Source organism: Panthera tigris, chromosome X, assembly GCF_018350195.1.
Source record: "Panthera tigris isolate Pti1 chromosome X, P.tigris_Pti1_mat1.1, whole genome shotgun sequence".
Classification (NCBI taxonomy): Eukaryota; Metazoa; Chordata; class Mammalia; order Carnivora; family Felidae; genus Panthera; species Panthera tigris.
The window spans coordinates 57,221,935-57,246,204 of NC_056677.1; the positions used below are offsets into that span (position 1 = coordinate 57,221,935).

The 24,270-nt window shown below is 46.6% G+C and overlaps 1 protein-coding gene across 7 annotated transcripts in view; it reads left to right on the forward strand.

Moving 5' to 3' along the window:
- DLG3 (discs large MAGUK scaffold protein 3) overlaps positions 1-24,270 on the forward strand; it is a 57,272-nt gene that overhangs the window by 30,685 nt on the left and 2,317 nt on the right. For 3 of the 7 annotated variants that reach the window (XM_042974484.1, XM_042974490.1, XM_015544490.2), the window contains 9 exons: positions 14,084-14,260; positions 14,495-14,570; positions 15,392-15,491; positions 19,083-19,124; positions 20,469-20,519; positions 21,138-21,239; positions 21,845-22,017; positions 22,441-22,550; positions 23,167-23,258. In XM_042974484.1, coding sequence (XP_042830418.1) covers positions 14,084-14,260; positions 14,495-14,570; positions 15,392-15,491; positions 19,083-19,124; positions 20,469-20,519; positions 21,138-21,239; positions 21,845-22,017; positions 22,441-22,550; positions 23,167-23,258 — 923 coding nt within the window. Of the gene's footprint in view, positions 1-14,083; positions 14,261-14,494; positions 14,571-15,391; positions 15,492-17,320; positions 17,367-19,082; positions 19,125-20,468; positions 20,520-21,137; positions 21,240-21,844; positions 22,018-22,440; positions 22,551-23,166; positions 23,259-24,270 lie in introns of all 7 variants that reach the window. The other 4 variants (XM_042974486.1, XM_042974488.1, XM_042974489.1 and 1 more) reach the window with 2 other exon arrangements.

Genomic DNA, 24,270 nt, shown 5'->3' on the forward strand with positions numbered 1-24,270 from the left:
TGAGCTGTCAACACAGAGCCTGACTCGGGGCTCAAACTCACAAACCACGAGATCATGACCTGAGACAAAGTCAGACACTTAACCGACTGAGCCACCCAGGTGCCCCAGGGTCTCTTTTTTTTTAATGGTGTTTTCTTGCTCCCTGCTGTGCTGGTCTGCTGTATCTGAATCATGGGACATGGGATGCAATGGTGTATGGTTCCCAGGAAGGGTGGGTAGAGGGAACGGATATATAGCATTGAGTGTATTGCTGCTGAAAGCTATTCTGAGATACTGCCCAAGGTTGAGCTGTTGACCCTTGAGGCCCATTATGATACTTTGTCAGGTCAAAGTACAAACCTCTTGGGGAGTTGGACTGCTAAATGAACACTATGGACTCCTCGTTAGAATTAGGGATAGTTTTCTTCTTCCTGTCCAAGCTTCTTGGCAAAACTCCAAACAGTGTGGTGCAAGTACATATTGTATCTCTCCAAGGTTAAAATCCTTAGAGTAAGAGGTGGTGGGATTCCTCCCCTGAGCCAGAGATAGTCGTGTGTGTGTGTGTGTGTGTGTGTGTGTGTGTGTGTGTGTGTGTGTGTGTGTGTTTAATGCTTAGGTGTGGACTTGTATTAAACTCTTGGGTTGAACTTTTCTGGTGGCCTCTGATACATGCTGGGGGAGGTTAGGAAGGAAGGCTACATTTGCTGATTGCCTGGCAGTGGGACAACTGGTCTGTCTTTGGGGTTTGACTCGATGCTAGCCAGTGGATATAAATGCTAATTGCAGTTCTTGTCATGGTGCTTGATGTTCTTTTCCCTCAGTTGGTAGTCCCTGACACTACTGCAAAGAGCCGAGCCAAGGGAGCCCAGCTTTGAGTCTGAAGCCCACTAGAACCCTTCATGGTTCTTTTTAAAAAATGAACCCTCAACTTCACTGGTTGTTGAGAGCAGCTTTCTTCACATTTGCCGTGCTCACCTCCTGCTGTGAAGGGAGGAGAGCTGGAGGAAGGCTGGGCCAGTCACTGATGATCTTTTCAGTCTTCTGTTTTTTGTCACTAAGCCCCTGCTCTGGGTCTGCAGCCTAGATGCTGTGGCACTGACGGGGGAATCAGAAATGTGGTATTGCCCCCAGCAAGAGGGTAATACTTATGTGACTTGGTCAGGATTGTTCCGTTCCCGTGCTGCCAGCCCCCGCAGATGTGGCACTCCAGGGTGCGTGGGAAGCTGCTCTTTAGGCAAGACAGTTTCTTCAGAGAGCTTTATTTTTAGATTTCCTCTCTCCACCTATCCTGTACTAGAGCTCTCCCTGCCTGGGTAGGGGGATTGGGGCATTAGCTCCTGACCTGGAACACCTAAAAGACTTAGAACAGCCTTCTCTGACCTGGGGAAGAGATACATCATGTCTAACTCTGGGGAGGAGGGTGGAGACTGCACTCTGTTTCTAGCAAATCAGTTTATACAGTTTATATCATCTGCCCCTAACCTTATCTAGATAACATCAGTGTCCTCTGAGGAGAGTAAGTACTGTTTAGAACAATGAACATTTGTGATCACTAGAATTAATCAAGGGAAATGATATTTTATGGCTAAAGCAGTGAGCAGAGGTCTTTCACTAAGCTAACCTCTCTACCAGAGCCTGGCTTGTTCTGTGCTGTTTCATGCCTGTTTGGCCTTCCATGCTGTACTTCGTCCCTATTGTTCAGTATGTATTCAAGTTTCTTCCGTTCTTAAAAAGAAAAGAAAAACATTCCCTTGATACTAGTAGTCCCTTAAACTGTTATCTCTCTTCTGTTTACCACATTTGCTGAATTATGTGCCAAGAAACACTAGTTCCACAAGATGTTAAGTATTGTGTGCAAAATCAGTGGTTCAGTAAGTTGGGCCAATGCCATGTGAAAAGAGGAAAACAGAGTCTTTTACTGTGATTCATCTCCAGGAGGGTCTGCACTAGGCAGTGTTTCGCCAAAGGATAGGAGCATGGGAGCCTTATTTGGAGAAGTCCATCTTAAATCCATGTTGGGAAATGTTGGAGTCCTCTGTACCTACTCCTGCTATGTCTTCAAATCACCTCTCTTTCGGTAGGAAAGGAAGTGTGCATCTGCTTTTCAGCATGGTGGTGTGGTTCCAAGCAAGTCCGGCAGGCTCCGGAGGAGCAGAAGCTCAGCTCCGTCAGGGATCCACGGTGACCTCTTAGTCATCACATTCAATGACTGATTCACTGATTCTCTGCCATTGGTGTGACCTCTTCACCACATTTGTTCCCACAAATTACCTACTTGCTTCTTTAAAGGCTCTCTTTCTGTCTTGCTAACCATTCCTCAGTACCTTTCATTAGCTCTGCCCCCTAAATGGCAATGTCATTTATTTTCACAGCTTCAGATCCTGTTGTTGTATAAATGACATCCCTGATCTTTTTAGTGAACTCCAGACCTGCATATCAACTACTTGCTGGGCATGTGCATGAAGCTGCGCTCCCACAGTGTCTCAAACAAGCAGTGTGTTCAAAATTGAACCCCCCTCCACACCTACTGCTCCTCAATTTCCTTATCTAAGTTAATTGCATCACCCTGTCATGTGGAAAAGGGATTAGATTTGTTCTGTCACCCAAGGCAGATCTCAGCTCAACAGAAGGAAGAAAGAGCTAATGATTAAAACTGTCTGAAAATGGAATGGACTGCTTCCGGGGATAGTAAATTTGATCTTTTGTTACTGGAGGTGTTACAGAAAAGGCTGGGGCACCCATTTGACTGGTTGTTGCAGAGGGGGTCAAAGCTAAAAGCAACGATCTGGACATAAGCTACTCAGAAGCTTTCACTAGTTCCCTAGTGTCTTTAGGATGAAGGCAAACTAACATTTAGGGAACATCTGTGCATTTGGGCCTTTGTTATTCTCTTTAAATTGGGATTAAATCCTTTAAATAATGCTACAAAGTATACATTATTCTCATTTTACAGGTGTGAAAACTGAGACTCCAGTTATATAGCCAAGAAGTTCCAAAACTGGAATTTGAACCTGGTTGTTCTGACCACAGAGTGTGGCTTTTTTCAGCATTTCCCAAACTTGGTGATAGGAATCTGCTGGCATGCTAATAAAAATACAGATACCTAGTCCCCCTCTTTTATAGACTTGGATTCACTGGATTTGGGAAATGTATGGGTTTTGGGGGTTTTTTTTAGTACTTGAAAGTTATATACATGTATTTTTAAATATAGGTTATTGTCAAATTGGCTAACATACAGTATATACAGTGCACTCTGGGGGGCTTTGGGGGTAGATTCCCGTGGTTCATCGCTGACGTACTACAGTGCTCACTCACCTGGTCATATGCTGTCTCTCCCTAGTAAAATAAACATTTAAAAAAACATTTTTAAATGTTTTTAAATGTTTATTTATTTTACGAGAGAGAGAGAAAGAGAGAGCGAGAGAGAGTGCACATGAGCAGGTGAGGGGCAGAGAGGGAGAATCCCAGGCAAGCTCTGTGCTATCAGCACAGAGCCTGATGTGGGGCTCCATCTCACGAACTGTGAGATCATGACCTGAGCCAACGTCAGGCGCTTAGCCAACTGAGCCACCCTGGCACCCCAAATGTATGTTTTTAACAAGCAATGTGAACACTCAGGAATAACTGCTTGTTTGTCACAATAGGTATTTGTGTCTGTTTCGCTTGAACAGCTGAACATTACACTTACTTTATATTTTTCAATGTTTATTTATTTTTGAGAGAGAAAGAGAGACAGAGCACAGCAGGGAAGGAGCAGAGAGGGAGGGAGACACAGAATTCAAAGCCAGCTCCAGTCTCTGAGCTGTCAACACAGAGCCTGATGTGGGGTTTGAACTCACAAACTGCGAGATCATGACCTGAGCAGAAGTTTGATGCTTAACCAACTAAGCCACCCAGGCGCTCCACATTACGCTTACTTTAGCTCCTACTATGTGGAAAGCAGGAAATCGCAGGGCTAAGAATTTGGGCATGGTTGGGGGGTAGATTCAAGGAAGCGGCACACGCAGTTCCTGCCCTCCAGTAGCTTGCCATCTACGCAGTAGACACTGAGCAGCAGGTGGTTGAAGTGAAGGAACCCTTTTCCATTGGGGTTTCACCTCTAATTCTTTTAGCTGTTGTTTTCCCTATGACATGTTTCTCCTCCTTTCCCTTCTCCTGAGTCTCTGTTCTCTGGTTTGCATGGGTTGCAAAGCTATTTTGAAGCAAATAGCACCTTCTTACAGCAACATGGAGGCTATAGCAGGTAAAGCCCTCGCGAGCTGCAGCTGTACTAATGAGAGGGGAGATGGGATTTGTGGAGCCTGGAGAGAGAAAGAAGGAAAGATGACCATGTTTGGAAAATGCAACTTGTTTTTAAAATCACTAGTGACTTAATGGAAAGACCTTCCCACCCTTCACCATACTAGAATCACTTCTTAAATGGTACAGGTAGGATGAGCAGAGCCTGTCTTTCTGCCTACTCTAGGGTCTTTGCTCTGTTATTGAACTTGCCTTCCACACTGGAAAAGTCCACAGAAATAGGCTGCTCTTGAGCCTCTTGCTCAGGGTCAGGATGGTTGGGTGTTTAACTCAGGTCATTCTGATGTGAAGGTAGTACAAAAAGACACCGGGTAGGTGAGAGTTCCAGGAACCTCCAAGTTCTAAACTTGGATTTTCTTTTGTCTGTTTCTTGAGTGAATGAACAAAAGACCCTGTCGTCCAAAGGTTGCCAAGAGGCTTGAGAGTACATCTGTAGAAATGGCTTTTGCAAGTCTGTTCTGGCCAGGTGGGATGCATTCTTCACAGCCACAGGGTGGCATCAGGCAGGCATTTTAGGAGTCCTGGCCTCCTGGCTGGCCATCTACCATCCCAGTCTTCTCCCCACTCTGGGAAGGAAATCCTTTTGGGACATCTGCAGTCTCAATTCAAGAAACATTGTCACAAATATTGGCTTGGTCATCAAAGGAGGCTGGAGAATGCTCCTTGTCATCAAGCAGACGTGAATTGTGAAAGTGTTCTGTGATGATAGCCCAGGGTGATGCTGGGGAGAGCCTGACTTTGACATATTCATTAATGAGTTTCAGTAGTGGATTAAAGTGCCAGTGAGGCGATTTGGGCAGGCTTCACTATCTAACAGAATTTGAGGGTGACATTAATATACATCTTAAAATGCAACAGCAATTTATGTAGTGTTCCGGGCTACCAGAGGATGGGGAAGACTTTCTGATACCAGCGATTCTTGAACTGCCTATTGCTAGAGCATGTTCCCCAGTCACCATTCCTTGACCTGTGCTAATAATCCCCCCAGGTGACCCAAAAGGTGTTGTGAACCCCAAATGTTCACATATCGTGGGCTGATGGGTCCTTGAATGCCCCTCTAATTTCATAATTGACCTCTAAGTCCTGAGACTTTGAGGTAGACTGAGGAGAACATTGCCCCTTTCCTTGTTCTCCATGTTCCTGTCTGCAAGGAGTGTCAGGAAGACCCAACTTGCTGTCAGCTACATTTGTTCCTCTTGTGATGACCCATCTTGTATCTACTTGACTACTCGAGTTTGGGCTTTTAGGTTGGTCTTCAGAAGCTGCTAGACATTTTAACTCTCACATTAAAGTCAAGGGCTCATAAGTGACAGTTGCTTTGCGGCTCTCTGTGCATGCTTCATAAGGACGGGGCAAGGGAGGGGCTGCTCAGTTTTCAAATAATAGGTGCCTTTTATCTGGTACTTTCTGTGGCTCAGGCTGCTATAACAAAATACCATAGACGAGAAGCTTAAACAACAGACATTTATTTCTCACAGTTCTGGATACTGGGAAGTCCAGGGTCTAAGTGCTAGCAGATTCAAGTTCTGGTGAGTGCCCCCTCCCTCTTCTGGCTTATAGGTGTCTACCTTCTTGCTATGTGTGCAAGTAGAGGGGGGTGGGGCGCCTGTGTGGCTCAGTGAGTTAATAAGCTTCTGACTTCGGCTCAGGTCATGATCTCACAGTTCATAAGTTCGAGCTCCACTCTGCTGTCATCACAGAACCCGCTTCAGATCCTCTGTTTTCTTCTCTCTCTGCCCCTCCCCTGCTCATACTCTGTCTCTCTCAAAAATAAATAAACATTTAAAAAAGAAGAAAAGAGAGACAGAGAGATGTCTCTCCTTGTCTCTTCCTCTTCTCATAAGGGAACTATCTCCCTCACGACCTCATCCAAACCTAATTACCTCCCTAAGGCTCCACCTCCAAATATACCATCCATTACCTTAAAGGTTAGGGCTTCAACATATGAATTTTGGTGGAACACAGACATTCAGCCCATAACACAGATGAAAGGAGGGAAGCAATGTCTTAGACCCCATCTGGTATAGGAGGGAAATACAGTGAGAGAATCCTCTGAGGGATAGTAACTAACTGGAGAGTAACTGGAAGTGTGTTTTGTGCCCTCCTGCCCTAGCCTGATCTCCTGCACTGTTCATGAGCCTCAGACATGGCCTTCGTCCTCAGAGGGCTTCCCCTTTGGTGATACACTATGAAATAATTTAAAACTGCAGGACTTAAGTAAATAGAAATAAACAGAAAACATTAAGAAAAGTCATTGCAAAATATGTAGGATGAATTTGGAAGAAAGACATTTGGAGTGGGCAGGGTCACAGAGAGAAGAGTGGGGCTTGGTTTGGGTCTCAGGGGAACTAATGAGGGCGAGAGGGGACAGGCTGAGTCTCCCAGGCCACCATAGATGGCTGGAGCCACAGGCAGAGAGGTGGGCACACTTACTAGGCCAGTGCAACAGAACGAGCCATTTTTCTTGGAGGCTGAAGGGCTCAAGTGCTCTCGTTTACTTTGCTTCGAGAAACCCGCCTAACCAGTTTCCTTGGTAGTTGCTATTTTCTTTGCGTTCCTGTTCACCAAGACACCGATGTGACTGTGCCAGGTGCTTCTGATTTCTTGGGCTTTTTTAGACCCAAACCTCACAATTTAGGATCTGAACTGCCAGAGACTTTGGCCTAGTAATCTGTTTACTTTGAGCTGATTATATTCCTGCTTTCCCCTCCAGCAGTGAGGTCTCAGCTGAAAGGAAGATTAGGCAAAGTCCCCCAGAGCACGTGCATCATGTGGGCAGGTGCACGCAGCTCGTAGGGGATACTATTTGAAAGGTCACCACTTACACAACATATCTTTGAAGACCTTTGGCAGTGCTTTCTGTCGGAAGATAGGCAGAGGCATTTAAAGCTGACGTGCTGAATCTTAGCTTGGGAACTCCAACCCGCAGACCCTGGGAAGTGAGCATCTGCTTTTCATGCTGGTGTGACTTGGCTCTGGAAGGTTGCTGCATTACCCACTTTCACTTTGATTTTACATGCCACATTTTCTCTGGGGCACAGTCTTTACCCTGCTCTTAAGATACATCAGTGTTTAAAAAATAAAAAGAGAAAATAAACGTTAAAAAAGGGTGGGGGGCTCCTAGGTGGCTCAGTCGGTTAAGCATCTGACTTTGGCTCAGGTCATGATCTCACTGCTCAAAGGGTCATGAGTTCGAGCCCCACATTGGGCTCTGTGCTGACAGCTCAGAGCCTGGAGCCTGCTTATGATTCCATGTCTCCCTGTCTCTCAAAAATAAATAAACATTAAAATTTTTTTTTAAGTTTAAAGACAACATGGGGTGCCTATGTGGCTCAGTCAGTTAAGTGTCCGACTTTGGCTCAGGTCATGATCTCACAGTTCATGGGTTCAAGCCCCACATCGGGCTCTGTGCTGGCAGCTCAGAGACCGGAGCCTGCTTCGGATTCTGTGTCTCCCTCTCTCTCTGCACCTCCCCTGGTCACGATCTGTCTCTCTCTGTGTGTCAAAAATAAACGTTAAAAAAAAAAAAAAGACGTTAATGTTTTCCTGGCCTGGCCACAATGTGAGAAGTTGCAGGAAAACCCAGGATCTGTGGCTTTCCCTTGCTTCACAGAACTGTGCAGCCATAACCAAGGAGGAACATATTCAGGGTTGAAGGATAATCTTTTATGTAGACCACTTACTGTGATCTTAGGCTTTAGATGGTAATTTTTCCATAAGCTTTGTTCTCTCCTGACATAGGGTTTCCCTCTGAGATGACCAGTCCTCCACTTAGAGGCTTTCATGGAATTCTTTTTATCTAGACCCAGAAAAAATAAGGGGTTTCTGAGGCTGCTCATCTCCCAACACACCATCTTGTCAATAAGCTCACATACACGGGGTGAAACCAAGGTGCCAGAGTGGTCAAATATGGTTTTAGGTGTCTGGAGACAAATAGGTATTGCTTTTTTTTTTCCTGCTCACTCTTTTTGAGTCAGAGGTTGAAAAGTTTCATTGGTATGTCATCTGGGCCTTGCATGTGTAGAATTTTAGTTTTGGGACAGTGGTTCAGTCTGATTTAAAAGGGGTGGTATGTTATATGCCTTGACTTTCTCTAGTTCTTGCCCTAAGGATAAAAAGGGGTGGGTAGGAAGATATAACAGTGTTGGCAAAAAAGGTGCTCCTTCATCCTCTTACCAGATCCAACCTGAGGCATTTGTAACAAGGAGCCAGTCCCTGTCACTTTCTTAGGTTTCCAGGCTGTTCCTAAGAGAGATTGTCACAGCTAGATGGCCACAGTTTAGCATGCTTCTGAAAGATCTCAGGTAAGTAGCCGACACTTTTTCAAAGTTTATTAAGGTCTAATTTATATACTTTTTTCAATTACATGAAATATGTATCATTTGAAAGGTGGTTCGACTTTACTATTCAGGCTTGTTCTCTTTTAGTTTCCTTCCTTCCTTCCTTCCTTCTCTATACCCAACGTGGGGCTTGAACTCATGACCCTGAGATGAAGAGTCATATGCTCTACCGACTGAGCCAGCCAGGTGCCCTTGTTCGCTTTTAATTTTACTTTCCACGTGAAAGTTTAGCCTGGTAATGATCAAAAGTCTGAGGCCATGGAGTCAGTCTCACAAGACCTACTAAGTGGATGCCAGACTCCTTAGCTGGACTGCAGACTGAGTGCCTTGCACTGCAGCCAAATATGGGTGTTGCTGACCCTGCCACACAGCCTTGGTTGCTTGCCTCCAAGTCCTTGCTCACACTGTTCTTTCTAGCCAGACGGGCGTCTCCCTTCTCTCCCTCGAAATCCTGAACCTTCATTGAGGCCCAGTTCAAAAGTCAACCCTTCCTCATAACTTCCCCAAGGTAGGTGTGACCTACACTCTCCCTGAATGCTTTTTTAGGCCTTGGCTTATCCTGCCTCTCGTTACAGCATACTTGGCCAGCACACTCTGTAAGGCCAGGACTTATTTTCTTCTGTGTCTTCCATCCAGAAAGGTATTTTTTAGACATAGCCAAGTGGGGAGTTAGCTTTTGTTTGTTTGTAATGTGACTGTGACTTAGACCTCATGACATTTTTCTGAGATTTAAGAGCCCTGATGTGAAGTTGCCCACCACACAATTCTAGATGAGGCCCTGTGTGACTCTGGGCCTGGTTTGTGTCATCTCTGAGGAAGTTTTCTAGCTCTTAGTCAAATACAGTCTCAGCAGGAAAACAGACAAAGTGGATTTAGAGAACATCTCCATTATGGATTCAGAAAACAAATCACCACACGACAGTGGAAGGACTGGTGAGGGAATTGGGCATCTTCAGCCTGGTAGAGAATACCTCAGAAAGACTTGGGCTCATTAAATGCTAGAATTGGAAAGCAACTTAGAGACCTCTGAGGCTCCGATGTCCTGCAAAGCTCTTTCTCCATTTGTAGTTCTGATTGATAGAAAAGGAAATTCTTGTTAATTCATTTCACATTCTCAACTGAGAATGACATTATAGCTCAGAATTTCAAATTTGATTTCTTTTCTCGTATTTCAAATTCAAATGTGCTGCTGTGTGTTTAACAAAAGCATAGTTTACACTTGATCTCAGCCAAAAGGCTGAGAAGCGATAAGAAGACCATAGTTTAAAAACATTGCTTATTCTGTTGTTCAGTGTTCCTCATCCACAAATTCATCAAACAAAATCCAGATAAACTTGGGTACCACTTTTTTTCTTTTTTAAGTTAGGCATCATGCCCATTGTGGAGCCCAATGAGGTTGAGACCTGGGCAGAGATCAAGAGTTGGATGCTTAACCTACTGAGCCACCCAGGTACCCTTTGGTACCACTTTTTACTGGAAAATTGCCTTTTTTTGCCTTGTTGGCTAGGGAACTTAGAGCCAAACATGTTCCTTATCAGAAGTAAGTGACTCAAGCCAGGTGCTTGGTAAATCGATTTCCCCACTTGCTTTCTTTTTTTTTTTTTTTTCCCTTAAGCATCCAGAGGAGGGTCTGATCATATTAGATGCTCAAAAATGCTTGTTTAATTAATAGATGTCCTTAAGAATACAATATTGTATCATCTTTAAAAATACTAGTTTTGGGGCGCCTGGGTGGCTCAGTCGGTTAAGCCTCCAAGTTGGGCTCAGGTCATGATCTTGTGTGTTTGTGAGTTCGAGCCCCACGTCAGGCTCTATACTGACAGCTTGGAGCCTGGAGCCTGTTTCTGATTCTGTGTCTCCCAATCTCTCTGCTCCTCCCCTGTTCACGCTCTCTCTCTCTCTCTCTCTCTCAATCTCTCTGTCTCTCTCAAAAATAAAAATAGAAAAAAAATTAAAAATTTTTTTAAATATTAATTTTGATGAATCGTCAATGAGATGGGAAATATTAATGATACAATTTCAAGTGACAACTAAAGTTGCCGAATTATATGTACACAGCATGTTTCCATCTCTGTGAAATCTGTTTTTTGTTTACTTATTACACAGTATTATGCAGTATCACAATGGTATGAAGAGTGGTTCTGAGTTATATTAAATGTGATTTTTTTTCCTTTTTTAGATTTTATGTTTTACAAAAATTCTATAAGTTTATATTAAGTAAATAGTTCATGAAATGAATGCATATGAATAGTTTGAAATCTCAAATGTTTACAATAACATATTAAAAAAATAATCCTTTTCCTGTTCTCTCCTTTTCTGGCTCTCCAAAGTAAAGAAATAGTAAATCTAAGTAGCCCTCTATGTGTTACACAATGGAGCTAAAAGACAGTAGGGTCATAGAAAAATAATCAGATAAAGTATTTCCACCAGGAAGGAAACCATAGAAAAAGCTTATAGGAAAGGAGGGGGTAGTTCTCTGTGGACACTATTTGCACAATAGTGTAAAATTAAATATTATTTACCTCAAAAATGTGATATCAATAAATTAGGAGGGGTGGAAGGATGAGTGAGAGTTATTGAAAACCAATAGGCAATGCCTGAAATGTAAAAAAAAAAAAAAATAATCAATAAACAGCAAGAAGAAGCAATTATTTAGAAATGTGTTATAAAAGAAAGAGTTGAAATATTTGAAAGCAGTTTCTTTTTATTTATTTATTTTTTAACGTTTATTTATTTTTGAGACAGAGAGAAACAGAGCATGAACAGGGGAGGGGCAGAGAGAGAGGGAGACACAGAATCTGAAACAGGCTCCAGGCTCTGAGCTGTCAGCACAGAGCCCGACACGGGGCTCGAAACTCATGGACCGTGAGATCATGACTTGAGCCGAAGTCGGACGCTTAACCGACCAAGCCACCTGGGCGCCCCGAAAGCAGTTTTTTTTTATAGTGACTTACGTTTTTGAAAGTTAAAGTTGTAAAAGGAACATGTGCCCTTGGTTAAAAACCAAAGCAGACAGTGCCATTCCTGGCGTGCGGTGGCCACTGCTGGCATTCTTGTTGACTTGGATTCCACGCTTAGTTTGTTGTTCCTTAGCTTGTGTTATATGTATTTTAATATTGTAAGGTATCGCAAATTCATCTTGGAAGTACACTGGCCTATTGGTTTTATTTCAATCTCAGATGTTTAAAAAATTACCAGTAATTGGGTTCCTGACATTCAGAAAACATGTTTCTTATATCAGCTTTATCATATGTACTCCACTTCTTAACTGCCGTTGGCACAGGTCAGGCGTGGTTCTGTGGGGTGCGCAGATATATATTGGATTGTCCCTGGATTGTAACCAGTAAGCTCTCCCTTCCAACATTCTACAACCTCATCCTAATCTCTCCAAATTCATTTTTTTTAATGTTTATTTTTTTCATTTTTGAGAAAGAACACAAGTGGGGGAGGGGCAGAGAGAGGGGGACAGAGGATCTGAAGTAGGCTCTGTGCTGTCAGCGCAGAGCCCTATGTGGGGCTTGAACTCATGCACCTTGAGATCATGACCTGAGCCGAAGTTGGACACTTAACCGACTGAGCCACCCAGGTGCCCCTCTCCTAATTCATTTTAACATCTTTCCTTCTTCCCCCACCAAAACTAATTTGTGCTTAATCCAAGTTCTGTTCTTTTCCTCACTACATTTGTTTTCACCTGTGAAGCCCAGAATGACATCTAGTGTTTCTCATTGCCACTTAGAATAAGGTCTTCCCCATGCACGTGTCTGTAGGAACATCTGACAGAATGCCTTCCTTGCTTTAGGAAACTCAGTTTCGAATGCAGTGCAAATGTGTTCAGATTTGATCCTGTCCCACAGAGCAGGGAAAGAACCTCTTGGGCAGAGTGCCTCCTTAATCGGCTGGCCTCAGCCCCTCTCCATATTGCTTCACATGCATAAATTGAGGGAGGTAAAGGGCTCTGTGTCAGAGTTTGAGTATTTTCATTTTCAGATAATCTGATACTGATGTCTTAAGAATCCTGTTTCACGGAGTTTAAAAAGTAGATGGGTATTTCACTCTGCACAGTTTTACTACATTCTGTATTTCATTTGGGCCTGCAATGTGGGGAAACAGCGTGTTTTACTTTGCAGCTTCCAGGTGAGCCACAGACCACCAACACCACAGGTAGAAGTCTAAATCTTGGAACTAATTCTGGGAAATCCCCTGGGCTGTGTGTACAAGTAAGGTGTTAAAGAGAATATAAAAAAGAGAGCCTAGATTGCAAGTAGAAAAATACAAACTTCTCACTGAAATCACCCATCCATAGTGACTGTACAAGGAGAGATCCAGTGGATGAGAAAAGTAGACACTTTTTTTTTTTTTAAAGTAGACACTTTCAAACACAGGTGAGTTTATTGAGCAGGGAGCTCAGGTGTGAAGTGTCACCTTCACCAGAGCCAAAGTCAGCAGTAGATCCTGAAGGATTTGAGCTTGTAGTTTTGGTTTAAATTTGCCTTCAAAATCCACCCCACTCTGCGATTATCCAATTACATGTGAGGGTGGATTAATGTGCCTAAAGCTCTTTTGATGTGTCACTTCCCTACTCCAAAACCTTCAGGGGCCACTGGATTGGGTAATATTCAAGGCCTTCCAAAATTGGCCCCAGACATTTGTTTCCAACCTCATTTCCTAGGACTTCCAGCTGCGGCCATGCTGGGCTCCTCCTTTTCCTCAAGCCTGTATGGTATAGCTCCCTCCCCACCTTTTCCCACCTTTCCTGTTATCACTTTACTGTGTATGTCCTGCCAGAGGACCTGGCCTCCATCCTAGGTTAGTTAGGTGTGGGATGTAGGTCACATTATTCTTCCTCCCTGAGCCTCCACCCCCCCTCCCCCCATGTAAGAGCAAAAGACTGAACTAGGAGGCTTCTTGGTGGGGTCCTTTTGAACTTTACCATTCTGTGGGTGAGCATCAGCCTTAGATTTTTTCCTTAGTGGCCCCAGGACACAGGGCCCTTTTCTCTTCTGTATCCCTGCAACATTTACCATTTGTTGTTGTTTGAGATGGTTGTTAACATGTTTACGTCCTGCTTTCAACTACTTTTTGAAGAGATGTTTGTAAACTGAGAGAGCCCTTTGGTAGGCTAACTTGTTTCCCTAGGATGTGGGTGAGGGAGAGGACCACTGAGTGTGTTCTACTTTGGACTTCCACCTTGTATCTGGAAGCTTCGAGGAGATGGGACTCATGAAAGATTTTCTTATTCCCCTTCTTGGGAGAGTGGGATGTCTCTTTGAGAAGAGGCACATATCTATAACATCAAGATGGAAAAGAGGATGCAGACTACTGGAGAATTCCCTCTGGTCTTCTTTGAGGCTGCTGTGTCTGCGCTCACTCTTTGGGGTGTTCTTCCTCCACAATCCTTTCAAGACTGCCAGGTTCCTGGCATTTTGGGGTAGGATGGTAACTTCATCTTTTGCTGTGCGTTTCAGGGCCCTATTTGATTACGATCGAACTCGGGACAGCTGCCTGCCAAGCCAGGGGCTCAGCTTCTCCTATGGTGACATTCTGCATGTCATCAATGCCTCTGATGATGAGTGGTGGCAGGCGAGACTGGTAACCCCACATGGAGAAAGTGAGCAAATCGGTGTGATCCCCAGTAAGAAGAGGTGAGTTGTCATGATCATGAAGCCTTCCCTGCCCTCTTCTTGGTATTGATTTCTTTTTTTTTTTCCCTATTCTACTGTAAGTAAGTTGCTTGAGAGCAATGGATGTGCTCTATTATTCCTTTTTGGTAGAGAGTTTGTGCTCAGGACGTGGTTGTGACTCGGTGAGCCAAAAAGTGGCTTCTGAGACCATGCACTGGCAGTAAGTAACAGGACTTCTTTCTGACTCCAAAACAGGGTGGAAAAGAAAGAAAGAGCTCGATTGAAAACTGTGAAGTTCCATGCCAGGACAGGGATGATTGAGTCTAACAGGGTAAGTGGGGATCCCCAAGGAAGTGCAGCCAACATGTGAAGAGGAGTAAGAAGCTTGGAGTCTGTCCGGTGGATAAGAGAACTGGGGAGCACAACAGAATATCTCTCTTTCAGCGGGCTGGCTCTGTCCTATCAGAATACTGACTGCTTTTCAGAAAGCAGAGCGAGGGCACTCAAACTCTGTGTCCAGTGTATACTCCCTCCCCCTGGGTTACTGGCTCTTGAAGATGTGTTAGAGTTGGACTGTCTGGAAGGCTGACTTGTTTGGAACACACAAAACCACCTGTGGGTATCTCCCCGGCTGCAGACCCTGTCGGAGCTGTGGGGACCCCTAACAGAAGCTGGCCTTGTTGTCCAGCGAGGAAGGCCAGCCTCAGAGCTCCAACCAACCCCTCAGACCAATGAGGCATGAGGGCTCAGTCATTCACCCCTTTTCTTCTGTGAGATTCACAGGCCAAAGAACTTCTGGAGCAGTAAGAGGGAAAAGAGACACGGAGTAGATGCCTCTGTGTGAATGTATCAGTGGCTCCTTAGGGCATGTGTCCAGGAGGCTACCATGATGTTTGTCCTTTAGAAAGTGCCAGTGAGTGCTGTGAGTCTGGATTAGGTAGAAACCTCTAACATCCCTACAACATTTTCCTGTAAACATAATTTTCCTCTTACATCAACTTTTCATTTAATCTCATAGACTCCATTTGTGAGAGATGGTCTTTTATTTAGCTCACCATTGTCTCCATTTTAGTTTTTCTTGCATGCTTTAAAATCCATTGTTCTGTTTTTTTTTCTTCTGTCCTTCCCCTCCATCTTCATGTTCTTTCACAGTCGATCAAAACGAAACGTAAAAAGAGTTTCCGCCTCTCTCGAAAGTTTCCATTTTACAAGAGCAAAGAAAACATGGCCCAGGAGAGCAGCATACAGGAACGTAAGTAGCAGCAGGGTACAGAGAGCAGACTGCCCACAGCCCCGCCCTCTCTTCCTCATTTGCACCTCCCCCTATGAGAAGACAGCGAGAGAGAGTGTGTGTGTGTGTGTGCGCGCGTGTGCATGCGTGTGCGAGCATACTCGCTCATTTGCAGAGTCAGCGTAGAAATTGGTGTGCAGAGCGAGACACTGGGTCTCTCATCCAGCTGCTCACTCTGAAAGAATGTTGGAGGCTCTAAGGAAGAAATGGTTCCAAGCCTGCCCTAGCAGGAAGTCCCTGGCACTGGTTTTGGGGGTGCCAGGCTGAGCTCTGCCACGGTGGTGATGAGCAATATTCAGCTATAGTGTCAGGTTTGGAAGAATGTTTTTTAAGAGAACCAGGTCTAGGGACACAGTGTTGCTCTCCTGGCTTCTTCCTCTTGTGTTTTCTTTCCCTGAACTTCACTCCTCTATGTTAAGAGAAGAGCTCTCTTTTCCCTAGACACCTGGAGTGGGACCTGCTTCCTGAATTACATGCATGTGCATATGCACCCAGGGTGTCCACACGGCTCCAACAGACTCAGTGCCATCCCAGAGTGATTACAGAGCCAGCCTTCAAAATAAAATCCTTCCTGCTTACAGGAATTGACATGGAAGGGGGATTACTTGACATTGTCTAAGTAAAGATTTATTGCAAAACAATAAACAGTAGAAAAGGCCATAACTGAGCTATATAAACTTTTAAGAACCAATTTAATCCTGAGAAGTACTCATGTTCTGCCATATGCCTTGGAAACTAACTGTTCTGACCCTAACCTTAAACACCAGGTCACGCTGGTGAAATATTTCTCATATGGCTCATGGTGAATTGTAAACGTCTCCCCTGCTGCCTCACAAGGAGGGGCTCTGGGGTCCTGGGCTGTGGGAACTGGCAGGAGATGGACTAGTTCCAGTTGGGAAGGTCCTTTGTGTAGGCCAGCCTGATTCACAGTCATGGTCTACGTAGGTCATTGCCATCTGGACTGGTAGCTACTAGATCCAAGGGTGCCCTCATCCAAATGGAGGTTAAGTCTCATAATCCTGGCCAGTTCAGTAAGAAGCACTAGGTGCAGTTAGTTCTGCTTGTGAGCAGTAGGAGGTGGTCTGAAGTGAGATCAGTTCACTTCAGTTCACTGGATCAGCCTCAGAACCTCCATGCCAGACCCAGCCTGGTGAGGGTTTGCTGTTGGGTGGCCCAGCTAAGGGTTGGGGTGAGAGTTGAAACTGCCTAGTGCTTATTGTCTAGAAGCTGGGCTCATCCCCTGTGGTCTGTGCAACTCGGGTCAGTGTTGAAGGCCATACCTCACACTGCATGAAGCTTTCCTTGAAGGGTTTGGACAGAGTGAGTCAGTATTGGGCAAAAAGCTCCTTGGGATGACGATAATTCTGCTTGCTCTTTTGTGCACCCTTGGAGGGAAATGGTGATTTCAGGGGCAGAGCAGAGACCTGGGTTCTGTAGCTATAAATTTAGTCAAACCAGGTACTCTAAGCCTTGGAAAGTCACCAGGCCGGTCCTGTTGGGCTGTAGACTATAGATCACTTCAGAAAGGCCCTCCGGCAGCAAGTTGGACAGCATAAAATACATGTATCTTATCTGACGTTGGGGCATTCTATCTGTAGCAAAGTTCTTAACCTCACTATAATTATAGGTCTTCATAGTATTTCATACTTCTGTCGCTAATGCTCACCTGACTCTGTATTCTTCCTTCCCCTTGTCTTTTTTCTCTATTTTCTCTTTTGTCCCCATTTCTTTCCCTCCCTCCCCCACCCCCTCCTTCCCTCCCTCTTTGTCCTTGCTGTCTGTGAAATCAGGACTTCCCTGGGTTAAGTGACGATTATTATGGAGCAAAGAACCTGAGTAAGTCAAACTTACACACCACTAACTATTTCTGGCATGAGTGGAGGTGCTGGGGATGGGGGTATAGGGAACATGGGTGAGGGCAAAGGGTTAGGGGAGGACAGTGTTGAGAGAACTCATACCACAGCAGGAAGAGGAACAAGTGGCTCTGAGTGTCACACTTTTGCTCTGGATCCCTGGTACCCTAATAAAAGCCTGTCACTCATGTCTGTGTTTTCCTTTTGTACCTTGAAGGAATGGGGAGCCATCTTGGCTCCCCGCCTTAGAAACAAGGTGGGCAAGAAGTACTTCTTCAGGGGTGGCCACTCAGCTCATCTAGCCTATTGTTGAGGTGAGGGGTGCCTGCTGGTTGGATTCTTCTAGTGACACAACATTAAAGAATTGGGCTTAGGAATGAGGTGTTTCAGTCTCTCTGAGGGCAAGAGTACTATGGAGCCCTTTACCCAACATGCATCTGGGACATCCCAGCAGGTTCCAGGGGTCTCAGCAAACAACTGTGGGCTGGCTTTCCATGGAGCATCTCTAAGGGGCTGAGCCGGGGGGCAGGTCTCAGTAGCATTTATGGACCATATATATCTAATGCCTTAGCTTGGGAAAACTCTGACCTCTCCCGTCTGGAAGATAATTCTGGAGTTGAAAATGAAGGAACCTAGATGGCAGGACCTTAGCGTCCCCTCTGTGCACAGAGGGGTGCATACACACGGCTCTGCCGGGCAGGTTCTGTCCAGGTATACTCTCCTTCAATAAGTAATAAAGTCACAAAGGCAAAGGAGCTTCCTCAGGGGATTGCTCAGGAACTAGCCTTGGGGGCCACCACAGCCAGTCCTTCCTATGGGGGCCACAGCATATCACAGTCTGGAACAGTGTCATCTTGGCTGAAACGAGCAGTGTCTCTGTCCATAGTTTGTTGTATCTGTGTCCCATCTTCATTTGCCTGTTGTCTTGGGAGCAGTGGGCTCTGTTTGGGCCACACTGTGCCTTGTGCCTCCTTTGAGCATGGCTGCTCTGTCCACACTCAGATGTGGGCAAGTCCTGGTGGTCCGAGGCAGGAGGGTTGCCATGGCCTCCATATGTTCTTTGTTGTCTCTGTGTTTTGACATGTCTGTCTTCTTGTGGCTGGAGGAGCATCATCCCTCACCATTGAGGCCAAGCTAGGAGGAGGAAACTAGATAGTGGTGGCAGGAGGGCTCTTGGTGCCACCGAATGGTCAGAGCATTGTTCCCTGGTGACAGCTCAACTTAGCCAGTGCTTAGCCTCTTATTTCTGGAGCACTGCACAGTTCTGTACACTTCAGGGGCTCTGTCTGGGCAGGAAATTCAAGAGCAACCTGGTCCCTGGACTTCTCTTTGCTGCTGTCCCTGCCTTGCCTTTCCTATTGTTAGCTTTGGGAGATGTGTTTTGAGATAGGATTTGGAAACCACCCAAGTCAGTTCTTTTGATTCAGACGAAGAAGATGCTGCCAAAGAACGGAAGGCTTGTAGTGTCCAGGGAGGGACTTGGCAGACCGAGAGGGCTCTGGGGACAAGTGCAAGATGGTCAGGGGCTCTGGATTGGAGCTGTGCCTCCCAGTTGGTAGCCCGGATGTGGCAGGCCTCTCGTGGCCTGACTTGGTTGGCAGCTCAGAGTCTTGCTCCTGGAGCATTTTTGAGTTTTGTGCCACGTGTGACCTCTCAGTGGTGTGTTCTGAATCGGAGTCTCTTTCTTGTTGGCTTGCAGAGGGAGTGACATCCAACACCAGTGACAGCGAAAGCAGTTCCAGTAAGTGTGTGTCGCTCTCCCTCATGTCGTGTAGCTCCACCACATGTCCTGGCCATCATCCTCATTCCGGCATTGCATGGCTGCCGTTTCCGTTCAGAGGCTACTGCTTCTTTTAGCCATGTACACTTTGAGATCCTGGAAATGCTGTGGCCATTTTGTCCTTATGGGGTGGGGTTCGGGCCATGAATTAAAGGAGAGTATAAGCCCCACACTTCTGGCCAGGACCTGGCTGAAAGCTGTCCCTGGGGCCCTGGGAAGGGTGAGCTGCCAGTAAGTCAATCCCTGCCATGGGCCTCACAGGCTATAAATGCTGCCAGTTTTACACATTGGTTTGGAGACCAAAAGGCAAATGGCTCCCATGGGATACTGTCCCGAATTGCCTTTCCAGGTCTCTAGGATCTCCTGGGTTAAGGCTTGGTGTCCTTGTCTTTTTTTTCCTGACTTAAATGATCCAGGAACTGCCTAGTTTTCCTTCAGAGATCCTATGACCAAGTCAGAGAAGCCACAGTTGAAACCCTATGACCTTTGGGAGCACTGGCCTCTTGGGAGCTGTGGCGAGAGGGCCTTCTACAGTCTGCCCACGAGTCTTAGGCTCAGAGGAAGCCTGTGAGCAAGCATCCCAGGGCCTGATGCAGATGTTGCTGCCTTCCCCAGCACTGCCACCAGCTACCTGGGGACCTCTGGGCACCCGGCACCAAGTGGCTTGGTGACTGTTTTAGGAAAAGCTTGTCACTGCTGGATATACAGAGCTCTACCATGAGGAGAGAACAGGGCTCAGCATTGTTCTAAAGGGCGCTGGGGACCTTAGCCCAGCCTTGAGCCACTTGTCTGGATGTTTGTCCTAGTGCAGGGGGGAGGGAGAGGTAAACCGTTAAAAGGGCAAAGTTAGGCTGCAGCTTTGGGGGCCTGTGTGAGTGCCCTGATTCCCCTGCCTGCAGATTATGGGATATGGGTAGTGTTTCTCGACCTGTTGAAGCTTCCTCATAATCCTTACCAGAGCAAGAGGGTAACTGAGCACTGAGGGTAACTGTGACCTCTAAGGACAGTTCCTGAGAAATTGGGGTGGGTTTGGGTGGAGGCTTCCTGGCTGGCGGGTCGTGTCCCTTTGGTCAGCTATATTTTGCTGAACAAGAGGACTCCTGATTCCCGTCCCAGGGGTGGCGAAGGGCTTCCCGTCCTTTCTTGTTGGTGAGAAGCAGACAGGCCCACAGGGCAGGTGTTAGCAATTACTTCCTGACCAGGCTGTTTTCTGGCAGAGGTGGGGGTGGGGTGAATGTTGTAGGGGGACCAGGACACAGGGAGGCAGATTATAAAGTGCTAACATGTCTCCCTGTTTTGTTGCAGAAGGACAAGAGGACGCAATTTTGTCATATGAGCCAGTGACGCGGCAAGAAAGTAAGCCCCCTTCTGAGAGTCTTGCCTTCAAGCTTGTGTCATGGTCGTGGGCCAGCACAGCGGTTGGCCGTGTGGGCAGAGGGGAGAGCGCAGGTGGAGTATGAAGGCATGGCTCATTGCACATCCAGCCCCTGGGCACCTCCTTCTCTTCGACAACTTTCTATCATTCATAGAGAAGGGGGAAAGGGAACCCAGTGTGCACCCCTTGCCATACCTTTGTTGCTGCCCCGGGTGCCTTCCAGAAGATAGGGCAGGTTTGCAAAGATGGCAAAAGTCAATTTTGGTGGGTGTGACTGTTGCCAAAAGAAAGGTTCTGGTCCCTCCCTCCAGTGGCTCCTCTGAGAAAACCTTGCCTAGCTGCAGGTGCCCATGCAGAGATTTCTCCTGAATCTGCTGGGAGGGGAGATGTTTCTGACTTCAGACTTGCCTTGGCCTTAGATATTTTCAAATTAAAGGCTCTTTGATGTCTTTGTAGTTAAAAGCTAGAAAATGGGCTGCATACACTCTGCTCTGTCTGACTGGCGGCTCCAGAGCCTAGGTGTTCTAGGCAGACTTGGAGGTAGAATAGGCTGTCTGGTGGGAGGCCTCACTCACTGCCTCCATGCTCTGTCTCTCCAGTTCACTATGCAAGGCCTGTGATCATCCTGGGCCCAATGAAGGACAGAGTGAACGATGACCTGATCTCGGAGTTCCCACATAAATTTGGATCCTGTGTGCCACGTAAGAGCCCAGGAGGGTTTTGGGAGTGAGGCATCAGTGCCCAGGGAACTATTGCTCTGATGTTTTATGGAAAGGGTCTGGGGCCAGGTTCTAGGGTTCTCTGGGTACATGGTATATCTAACACTCTGGAAGAGATTAGGTAGCAATAGATCCCCACAAAGCTCATGGGGTTGGGAGGCCTAAGACATCAGGCTGGCCTGCTTCCTTCCTTGGAGAGAAGTTTGAACGGCAATGGTCAGGAAGGATTGGACTGATGGCAGGGGGTGGGCAGCCCGAGTGGTGTTGACATGGCCTGGTGGGCAGCTTGTTGGGTTTGCTGGCTCCCATACCACATTAGGCATCCTCTGCCAGGTTTTGGCCCAGGAAACCCCACCTTTCTGGTCCAGTTTAAGCTAAAGCAAATAGCTCCCTGTGTGTGAGACCTGGTAATTATAACAGGAGTAGACAAGACAAACTTCTTTTCAGCTGCTTCCCCCCTCACCCCACCACTCATCTGGAAAATACTTGAGTGGCCTCGGGACCCAGGTAGAGAGGAACAGGTCATCTCTTTGGGCCTGGGGTAGGTCATTGTCCTCGACCACACAGCATTTCTTCTCTTCCTTCAGATACTACTCGGCCTCGGCGTGATAATGAGGTGGATGGACAAGACTACCACTTTGTGGTCTCCCGAGAACAAATGGAGAAGGATATTCAGGACAACAAGTTCATCGAAGCGGGCCAATTCAATGATAATCTCTATGGGACCAGCATCCAGTCGGTGCGGGCAGTTGCAGAGAGGGTAAGAGGAGAGGAGATGGCCCTGCTAAATGTAACCCTCAAAGGAAAAACAGAAAAGTTCCTGCTGACTCTCCGTTAGGATCCTCCTCCTCCTCCTGGCACAGGGCCAACCAAAGGCGTGTCGGCTCTGTGTGTTCCCAGCTGCTGGAAGGAGGTGGCTGTCTGTCTCCTCCATGCAGCTCACCCCAGCGTGTCCCCCACATGAATAGGGACCCTTCTGCAGATGTGGCCTTTTCTGGGGGTAGGAGAAAAAGGTGGAACCTGGGTGCCTCAGGGGTAGAATCTTCTAGGCCTCTCTGGGTGGCCCCAGGTTCCTCCTCCCGCCCCCCCCCCCCAGGCAGATGTTTGGGTTGCCACCCGGTAAGTGCTTGGGACTGGGTAGACAGGGACTGGGTGGGCTGAGAACAAGTCTTTGCCTTTTCAGGGCAAGCACTGCATCTTAGATGTTTCCGGCAATGCAATCAAGAGGCTGCAGCAAGCACAACTTTATCCCATTGCCATTTTCATCAAGCCCAAGTCCATCGAAGCACTTATGTAAGTATTTGCTGAGACTCAGACACTTCCAGCTAGGAGAGGGCCCTGGAAAGGAACAAGAAAATAAACTGTTTTGTTGGGCAGGGGTGAGCCCCAGTGGAAGGTCAAAGGAAAGTCTGTACCCCATCCCTGGTCACTGAAGGCTCCTTCTGATTTGAGTGCCCATGCGTGTTATTCCCGGTTGTGCATTTACTTACTTACTTACTTACTTACTTACTTACTATTTATTTATTTATTTAATTTAAAGTTTACTTCTTGATTTTGAGAGGAGAGAGAACACAGCCAAGGGAACGGCAGAGAGAGATGGAAAGAGAGAATCCCAGGCAGGCTCCGCACCATCAGTGCAGAGCCCAACATGGGGCTCAATCCCACGAACTGTGAGCTCATGACCTGAGCCGAAATCCAGAGCCAGACTCTTAACCAAGTCAGCAACCCAGGCGCTCCATCCTGGTTGTGCTCTTAAACCTGGAAGGTTTGTGGAAGATGTTTAGCTATGAGCCACTGCTGCTCTCAGAGAGCAGCTGAGTAGCTTTTCAAGGAGCCTGGAGCAACTCTTTATGTCAATCAAAATGTAGAATCCGGTTTGCTAACCATTTTTCTTCCGTGTCTGTGGCAGGGAAATGAACCGACGGCAGACATACGAACAAGCCAATAAGATCTATGACAAAGCCATGAAACTGGAGCAGGAGTTTGGAGAATACTTCACAGGTAAGAGTTCCTGCTGCCCGGCTTGGGTAACATGGGACAAGCCAGACGCCTATTCTGGAAGTGTCTCCAAGAGGCTTAGATACCCGACACAGACTTTCTGGATGCGTTCGAGGTCACACCTTTTGAAAATACTCAAGTGCCTCCCATCCAGCTGGAGGATAATCATTTTGCAGTATCAACCACCACCACCCAGCTGCTTTAGATCATTTTGTTCATCCTATCTTCGTGTCCTTGCCACATCTAAGGCTCCCTATGTCACTTTGCTCCCCTCCCAACTTGTCCCCTCCCCGATCCAATACTCAGTTTTGCACGTTGTAGGTGCTGAATATATGTTTGTCGATGCTGTTGGTTCCTCTGTGTGGTATTCAAGTTGTCTGGCAGCATGTGTCTGTGTTGTGTGCGTGTGCGTGTGTGTGTACCTGCTCACCTATCCCGGAAGGTCAGTTCCTAAAAGGTTGTGATGCTTTCTGTGTCCCATGTTGCTTACCTTTAAAGGACAGTGCCCTATATGTGCAGGTTGGTGCTAAGTAAACCCCTGCTGGTGGTGCCACCAGGTTAAGTAGGGAAAGGATGCATGGCCATACTCTCAGACCTGGGCTTTTGGAGCTCCCTTTACCATTATGTCCCTGTCCTTCCTCATGTGCTGGGCTGGCCTCTGACATGGAGCAGATATGACAGCCCCAGGAGCACTGCCTCTTGCTGAAAACTGTTTCTTTCAGTTTTTTCTTTGGATAACTGAGATTTTCCCAGTCTTCTGCTAAGGCTGTTGAGAATGACCTGCTGCTGGCCTGACGGCAGCCTAGAGCAACATGAGCCACGAGGTCTGGCATCTAATGGATGCTCAGTAAACCTTTTTTAAGCAATACGTGTTCCTCTTCGTTGCTGCTTAGTCTCACTGTCTCAGCAAGTTGACATTAAGCCCTGGGCTTGGAGCACCTGCCAGTTTCCCTCGCTGCCCTGGGCTCACAGGCTGGTGAGACTGGCACCCACATCCACGTGGGCGTCTCTGCTG